The sequence below is a fragment of the Nelumbo nucifera genome, chromosome 1, assembly GCF_055504915.1.
Source record: "Nelumbo nucifera cultivar China Antique chromosome 1, China Antique-T2T, whole genome shotgun sequence".
Classification (NCBI taxonomy): domain Eukaryota; kingdom Viridiplantae; phylum Streptophyta; class Magnoliopsida; order Proteales; family Nelumbonaceae; genus Nelumbo; species Nelumbo nucifera.
Window position 1 is genome coordinate 31,194,289 of NC_142649.1, and position 9,391 is coordinate 31,203,679.

General features: G+C 33.7%; 1 protein-coding gene across 1 annotated transcript; it reads right to left on the reverse strand.

The window, feature by feature from the left end:
* Window positions 1-353: 353 nt before the first annotated feature.
* On the reverse strand, window positions 354-6,357 carry LOC104589520 (uncharacterized). The gene is made up of 3 exons (XM_010247867.2): window positions 5,364-6,357; window positions 1,283-1,444; window positions 354-1,195 (listed from the first exon to the last, which is right to left on the reverse strand). The coding sequence occupies exons 1-3, from the start codon at window positions 6,355-6,357 to the stop codon at window positions 354-356; spliced, it is 1,998 nt and encodes a 665-aa protein (XP_010246169.2).
* Between the last annotated feature and the right edge of the window lie 3,034 nt (window positions 6,358-9,391).

The window sequence follows — 9,391 nt, forward strand, 5'->3', positions numbered from 1 at the left end:
AATACCCAAATATATACATTCGAGTCTCCTACGTATACAAGGATTAATTACAATTACAACAGAGACTTTCAATCCTAATTGTAATCCTAACACCTAGAATGACCTTAATCACAGAAAAGGCTTTACTCTTGGCAATGCATCCTTGACCATCTTTTCTACCATCACCATAGCTATTCTTTGGACAAGAGCAGTTGTAAGAACCAATTGTATTAGTACAACTGCTTACACAAGGATTATTCTTTGGATCTTCACACTCATTTATATCTGCCCGAGCAAAACAAAGATAGAAAGAAGCATTAAATACGTAGCTTGAACCATGCTCCCAGCAATTAATATCCCATATATCCGTGAACTCATACCTTGGCATCCATGGGGAGATATGGAATTCCGTGGTAGCCATTCAAACAATGGCAATTATATCCAGGGTCATTTGTGGAGTCTGTGCAGTTGGTGTTCTTCCCGCAAGCATAATCATTCGCTCTTTGTGCTTCCTTGCAATTCTTCTCCCGAATTGCCCAATCAAGTACTACTGAAGTTTTGATGCCAGTGTTTACAATGCCATCCGCATCATTTCTTGAATTCCACCGGGAAGATGCATTTGAAGTGAACCACATTTGGTCAGATAGGAAGGCTAAGCCACATCTGCTGATCTTCCAAGAGTTCGATTTGTTGGTTGTTTTGGCAGACTCCCCAACTCTCAGAGTAAATGCAGGAAGATCCTTCGGTATTGCGATCTGGCAGAATCCAATGCCGTGACGAGGTCGCCCAGTCAATACGGCATCATAAGGACAAGATGAAAGGCACTCCAAAGAGAACTTACTAGAATTATAATCGGAAAACAATCCAAGTGTGTTACAACCAACAGCCGTGAACTGGTTTCGGGTGTAGGAGAATCTGTATACATTTGGTAGCTGGATAAATGTATTGTAGAGATAGCTTTGGTTGTCTCCAGTGTAACAGTAGATGGAAGCCCAGGGGGAGAGTATAATCAGTTGACCTTGTAGTGATATGTCCATAACGAGAAATCCATCCATTAACAGTCGAGGAGGATCAGTGGCAGTGTTGCAGAACAACTTAAATTCATCTCTGAAACAGGTTGGATCATCTCCATCGAGACCGAATGGGTATGGGATGCTAACATTCCCGCATTTGTTTTGGCATCCAGGCTTTGTCTCCAAGGATGTGGATTCTGCTGCTGCCATCAACACAAATGGTCAACTGGTGTTGTATCTCACATCCTTCTTAATACAAGACATTATTGAAAATTTAAATTAATTCACACCTTGGCATCCCTCAGGGAGATAAGGATCCCCATGGTGACCTTCAATGCAATGGCAAAGAAATCCAGGGCTGTCTTTGGAGTAAGAGCAGTAGGTGTTCTCCCCACATGCATAATTGGTAGATCCTTTCTCACAGGTCTTGTTTACAGTAGACCAGTCGAGTACTGATAGGTGCATGTCCAAAACAAAATTCCATTAGTAACATTTTAATTTATAAACTAAACCAAAATATAAATTAAATATAAGAATAATACAATAACATAATTATATATTATTTATTCATAAAATACATATTTATATACACACCTATATATATATATATATATATATATATATGAATTTACATATTGAGGACATGGCACAATATGACCTATACAATGGAACCGGTGACCTGTGACTTAGAAGCAAAAATGGTTTAACCTCCAGGTCGATTTTTAAAACACTGATTCGTTTTATTGAGCGAGCATTTGTCAAAACCGTCATTAAGTGTGTGTGAAGGCTTAGAACACTACTTCAGTTTTGCCATTATGGCATAGTTGCAGGAAAGGAGAACCCAACTTCAGTGTTGCTAAATAATTAAACTTTATCATAATCCAATTTAAAATTTACAAATAATTATTTTAGTAATTATTTAATAATTACTAATCCTATAAATTAATCATTATTAACTATTATGACTAATAAATACTATAATTTATATCTATTTAAAAATTGAAAATAGTAAAAAATAGTAACATTTAATAATATTGATTTTACTAATAAAACAAACGGATCAGACCATAACACATCAGCATGTACATATGTATGTATGTGTGAACATATATTATATCAATAAAATAATGTATATTATATTTCACATAAATTATACGCTATATGTATTAACTAATTTTTAAATTATATTTTTTATTTCATATTTTAAATTTTCTTTTTAAAAAATGTAAAAATTTTGGATTTGATGCCAAAAAGGGTTTTTTGGAATAAATAGCAATACAAGGCACATCTGGCCCTTGGGACACATAAGTCTTGAAAGATTATCCCAAATCGATATAAAGTTCACCCTAATTAGACAACTGAATGCAAAGTTATGGCACCTAGAAGTTTGCATATACATTTAGCGTGCAACCCATGGCCTAGTGATTTGGCTGAATGGGTCAACGGTTCAGCCACTAGGGTCGAAATATTAACTTAAAATCCTTTTAAGTTTCTCACTTAAAAGTAATTACAAATTTATGTTAATATCTTTTACTAATTTAATATCCATTTAATTTCTATTTAAAAATAATACAAATTAATAAAATTCATAAAGAATAATTACTTTTAAAACCAAATTGGAAATAATAAAAAATAGTAAAATTAATAAAAAATTATAACAAACTCGGCCACTCTCATTAATGTGCAACTTAATTAGGTTGTTAACATAACTAAAAAATAATGCTTGAGTCGTATTTGGATTTGCTTGGCATAATTGAAAATGTCATAGGTTTTTTTTTTTTTTTTTTTTTATTAACAATGCCCATGCATTGCACAGGTCCCAACTAGTACTTTTTTTTTGCAATTTTCATTGTTTTCTGTATTTCTCATTCTTTCATACTTTCGTCTCTTCTTTGCTATATTTTCTGCTTTTTTTGCATTTAGTTTTTGTTTCCTCCTTTTCTTCATTTTTGTTGTATTTCCTACTTTTCTTTATATTTTATGTTTTGGTTGTATTTTATCATTTTTCTACAAAATGTTCTCATGAAATTTACATTAGTACTGTGGGTTTTCAAATTTTTAAACATGCACAGAACAGTCGCATGTGACTCTTTTCTCAATTAAACTAGTAGAATTGTAAGAGTGGGATCAAAGGGATCAAAGTGTAAAATAGGAAGGTCAAATCAGATTCAGATATAATCCAGCTTTCCTTCATTTAATAAAATAACGAATTAATTATTGTTTACTTATACATATAACTAATATTATATATATATATATATATGCATATTATTATATTATATATTATGAAATTTGAATTTTTATCAATGAAGTGGGATCAAATCTGTATGTAACCTAGCCTAACCCAACCAACCCGACTCAATACTATGCAGTTTCTGAACTTGCCCCAACCTATAGGATTCAACTTAATACCAACCCAACTTGTTCCATACTTTTTCAACTTAATGCTTTTTGAAAGCTCAAAAGCTGTTAGTTTAAGTTAGAAATTGGTTTATGGATTCCAAAGCGAAAGAAAAAAAAAACAAAAAACAAATAGTGAAATAAATCATATACTTTAAGATTAGGGATTAGAAGTTAGATCAAATTATAAGAATATCCTTTATATGTGTATGGGTATTATGTACCCATGGGTAGGGGTTAGCCCAACTTAAAGCAGATGAGGATTAAATAATCAAAATTCTGACCTAATCCTACACCCAATTTGGGTTAAGCAAGTATTGGAACAAATCGTGAACTTTAAGTTTAGGGGTTAGAAGTCAGACCAAATTATAAAAACACCATTTATATGCCTAGGGGTGTTAGGACCCAATGGGCCAGGTCAGCCAAACCTTCACACGATTTGCGTTAAATAATCAATACTCTAACAAATTACAAGAATGCCCTCTATATGTGTAGGGGTATTATGACCTGATGGGTAAGGGTTAGCCAAACTTAAAGCTGATGAGGGTTAAATAATCAAAATTCTGACCTAATCTTACACCCAATTTGGGTTAAGCAAGTATTGGAAGAAATCATAAACGTGAAGATTAGGGGATAGAAGTCAGACCAAATTACGAAAACACCTCTTATATGCCTAGGGGTGCTATGACTTATGACCCAATGGGCCAGGTCAGCCAAACCTTCACACAATTTGTACAAAATAATCAAAACTCTAACCTGACCCTACACCCTAATAAACCTGACTTTGTAGGCGTGAGTCAAGTCGAACTTAAACCATTTAATTTGATCCATTGCAACTTGGGCTAACTTGGGTTGGGAAATTGTTAAAAGTTCAATGGGTCAGCCCAAAAGCTCGTGACTGATGCAGTCCTCAAATCGGATACCGACTTGCATCTTCTTTCTCTACTAAAAGTATACATATTCAAATTTGATTGGTTTATATATTGAAATTGAATTGGATCTCGTCCATCGGGGATTCAAATCAAATTTGAATCATATAAATAAAATTAAATTAAAATGATAAAAATATTGTATAGTCTTTCATATTGTAATTTATGAACAAAATTATTTAAAATTTACTTTTATAAAACTTGAATATAAAAACACAACATTCAAACAAACATTATGAATAAACACAATATAAATTTTAAGTACACATTAGCATTTATATTTGAATCCAATGAAATCAGATTATGTTGGATTAGATACATATGCGAATTTAGGGGTGAATTCAAGCCGAGCTTAGCTAAATATTTGGCTATTTGATTTTGGCTCGTTGAAACTGTGTTAGGCTCGAGTTTGAGTTCGATTCGAGTTAGAACCTTGAGATTGAACTTGACTTGGTTCAAAGTTTGCAAGTTCAAGTTAGGCTCACTCGAGCACGATTGTAAGCGAAGTTTTTTTCTAAAAAATAAAAAAATATACATATAAAAGTATTTTTATTTTAAATACAAAAAAATTAAGAATTATAAAAATTATTTATTATTATACACATAAAAACAAAAAAAAATATACATATAAAATTGTATTTATTTTACATACAAAAAATAAGAATTATAAAAATTATTTACTATTTTATTATATATATGTATATGTATATATATATGTATATATGTATATATTTAATAAAAAAGTATTTATTTATTATAATAGTTTCACGAGCCAATCTTTACTGAGCTTGAGCTCGACTTGATTAGAAAACGAGCCTATATATCCGAACTTTTCACAAGCCCAGTTCAAATAACTTATGAAAAACTCAACTCGTGGCCACTCCTAATGTGATGCAATTGTAAACCGATGGTAGTAGGCTGCTGGGCCAATAATAATACCCCACGCCACTGATAAAACACATGGATCTCACACTGAGAGGTTGAATGAGTGTGAGCCTCATGTATTTTATGAGTGATGTGGAGTGTTATAATGAATTCATACCTTGGCATCCACTGGGAAGATAAGGATTCCCATCGTAACCTTGCATACAATGGCAAAGATATCCAGGTCCGTTTGTTGAGTTCGTGCAGTGGGTATTGCTTCCACATGCATAATCAGCCGCTACTCTTTGCGCTTCCACGCAACTGGTCTTGTTTCGAATTGCCCAGTCAAGTATTAATAGATTTTTCAACCTATTTTTCTGAAGGTAATCCAAGTTGTTTCTCAGAGTCCAGAGGTCGAATACATGCGAGCTGAGCCATTCCTGCTCTGACAGAACGGAGTGTGCGCATTTGCTGGCATTCCCATTGTACGTAAAGCTGTAATAATTTCCAATGTATACCCAGAAAGAACTGAGGTCCTTGGGTATCGAGCTCTGGCAGCATCCAAGGCCTGCACAAGGTAATCCTGTTATTTGAGTATCCTCCAAGCATAACGAATCGCAACTAATATAGCGCACCCTGCCCATGTAGTCGTACAAATTTCCATTCATCTCGCAACCGACAGACATGAATATATTTCTGATGTTGGAGACCCTGTACGCTTTCTGAAGTTGAAGTTTAGTGTTGGAACTATTCCACAGCTTGCTGTCCCCCACCTGACACTGTACGGCGACGTGAATGGAGGTCGTCAGTTGGCCCTGCAACGATATGTTCAAGACGGGCTGGCCGTCTTGGGTCTGCAGCACAGGATTGTCACTAGAGGTGTTGCAGATCAACTTGAAATCGTAATCCATGAAACAGTTTGGATCATCTCCTATACCAAACGGGTATGGGATGCTGATGTTCCCGCAGTTGTCCTGGCAGCCAGGCTTCGTCTGAGATAGGTCGACACTTCTGTTGCCTTTGTTATGGACAGAAGCCATGGTAAGATGAGACGAAGCAACATGGGCCATGGCATACTTGGATGAAATGAAAATTGGGGTTCTAAACTCTGAAGGTAGTCCTGGAAAGATGCCAATCTGATAATACTGCACTTTGTTGTTGATGAATATCATGCTACTACTATATATAATAAATACCATGCTACTACTATATGAGAGACCATTTTGCTTTAGATTGACTTAGATTGACTTCATCTTAATTGTAAGTGGAGAGTAATTTAACATAGTAAAATGAATTAAAGTAACCTCAACTTATATAAAGATAATTTGATCAAACTTTATGAGAGAATTGAAGTAGGAAGAAGGTGGTGTAAATTTTGCATCAGTTTACTCCCGCAAAAGAGACAATTAGCACAAATTTTATATTAAGTAGGTTCATTTTGGAAAGAGCAGGAATATAAATATATGCAGTGTAAATACATACAAAATAATATAAAACCCACATATTTGTGTTTGTAGTTTCATACTCCGTCCAAACTGAACTGTAGGAACGTAAATCATAGTCACAAACAAATAAATGTAAATTTGAACTTAGTGTATATCATGGGAGATGATTTGGCCTTGACTTATAAAGGGTAATTTTGATATTTTGAAAATATCATAATACAGTTGAGGGTAACATTTTCCTCAAAATTGAAAATAAACAAACCCCTTAAGCTGTATTTGGTTTGATACAAAGAGCGAAGAATTTTTCAATTTTCATATTAATTAAAAGAGACCACGAGGGCGTGGACTAGATAAAAAAAATTGGCTGATGGGGTATGATTTAAGAATTCATAATTTCGATGAATATAACACAAAATATTGAAATCGGCCAAACGGTGAAAGAAGATTCATATAACCAATCCAAATAGTTAGGATATGACTTAGATGATAACGATGGTGATGATGAAAGCCATTAATTTTCATTTATTATTTCATCAAACCAACCCCATCGCTCACTTCTAAAAATAGAGTTTTTTTTTTTTTTTTTACACAATAAATGTTGCAACCCTCCACTTGACCGTGTCATTCCCTGGCAAATTAAGGGTTGCAACACAATAAATGTTGCAACCCTCCACTTGACAGTAGCAAATATTGTATACATTCTTGGACCGTAACCACTACTTTTTTATAAGTTTGTTAGATTAGAAGTGAATTCACACTCACGACACTGATGGTATATCCTTTTGCTACATCAGCCATTCTAAATTTAGTACAGTAAACCATTCGACCCGGGTTTGGAGCAGACAGTTGGCTGTTTCACTTGGAAACCGGTGGCAAAACCATGGTTTTTAAAATTGACTCAGAGACTGAACCGGTCAGGGGTTTGGCTATCGAGTTGAACGGTCCAACCATTCAAATCAAACGGTTGGTCCGTTCTGACAAAAGAATAAAAAAATTAAAAACGGTCAAAACCGTTTAAACGGTTAATTGCCTAAGTCAGCAGTTTACTGACCAAAATCAATGATTTTTGGAAAAAATCTAGTTTTAGGGAAAATCGGAACTAGTCACCCAGTTTTTCCGGTCCGACCATCCGATCTGGTCCAGTTTTAAAAACTATGACAAAAACGGTTTATTTTATTGTAAAGTTAATTTTGACTTCAAACTGTGGTGCCAGATAGAATAATTCCAATTGGAAAATCTTGTAGCCCAGGTGAAATTAATTAATAAAAATTTTGAATTTTGGCAATCTAAGAATTGACATTTTAATTATCAGACGTCCACATGCCATTGGTATTAAGTGAGAAGTAAATAGGGTATTAAGAGAAGTAAATTATCACCTGATGTGAGAAAGATATGATGTACGAGAAAAAACTTACTACCAATCAATTGCCAAATATTAACCAATCAGGTGTGTTTTTATCAAAATCCATGAGAGGTTGCAATTAGTGAAAGCCTTTCTAGTATCATGTCTTTTTGGTATCATAGATTTCCCAATCACATGGATTTGACTATAATACTAAAAAGACACGATATTAGATAAAACTTATAACAAATTAACTAACATTATAAAAGTAGTAACCAATAGAGATGTATGTGGTCCCCTAAATGTTAGGGCCCATAATTCACATTTATAGTTCATAATATTTACCGATGACTATCACGGTATGGATACATATATCTAATGAGATATAAGTCTGTATCATTTCAAAAGTTTAGAATACAAACATAAAGTCAAGAAATAGTTTAAGAGACAAATTAAAATACTTCGATCAGATTGAGGCGGCAAATATTTCTCTAATTAATTCAGAGACTACTTAAGGATAATGGAATTATATCACAATTGACTCCTCCTACTACACCATAATTAATTGGTGTCTCAAAAAGAAGCAATCTAATTTTATTAAATATGGTCGAATCACTTTTTGTCCACTTAGAGTTACCCATATCCTTCTAGGGACACAACTTAGAGATTGTGATTTATATTATAAATCATGTTCTAACTAAGTTCCCAAGAGTACTTTTGAGCTTTGGACTATCAAGAAATCAAGTGTTAAACACATTAAGGTATGAGGTTTTTGAACACATGTCAAAAAGATAAATGCAAACAAATTGAAATCCAAAACTAGTCATTGCCTATTTATAGGCTACCCAAAGGACTCTATGAAATACCTCTTTTATGACATGAATGTTCTTGATAAAGAGAATTTAGGAATAGTGAGAGACATCCCACAAGTTCCAAATACCAACACCTAGTTTAAAAGATCTACCTACGTGTTTAGACCTCCTATTCATTTTGGTTATTATCAAGAAAGTTATTTGACGGAAACCATGGACAGCGAAAAAAACCCCGAACTTATATGAAAACTATATTAAATATAGACTCCCTAAAGTGGAAAGATGCCATAAATTCCAAATGGGCTCAATGAAAACCATCAAAGTATGGACTCTTATAGACCTTACCCCAAGTTAAAAGCAATTCATTTCAAGTGAATCTACAAAAGGAAAAAAAGGCCCTGATGGAAAGGATGAGACATACAAAAATCAAGTAGTGGCAAAATGTCACATTAAAAGAGAAGGAATCGATTATGAGGAGACCATTTTGCCCATGGTCATGCTAAATTTCATTACAATACTATTGGCAATAGCTATTGTCGACACAAATTTTGTGTATTTGATTAATACAAAGTATGGAGACAAATTACAAAAAAAAAATAATGTATAA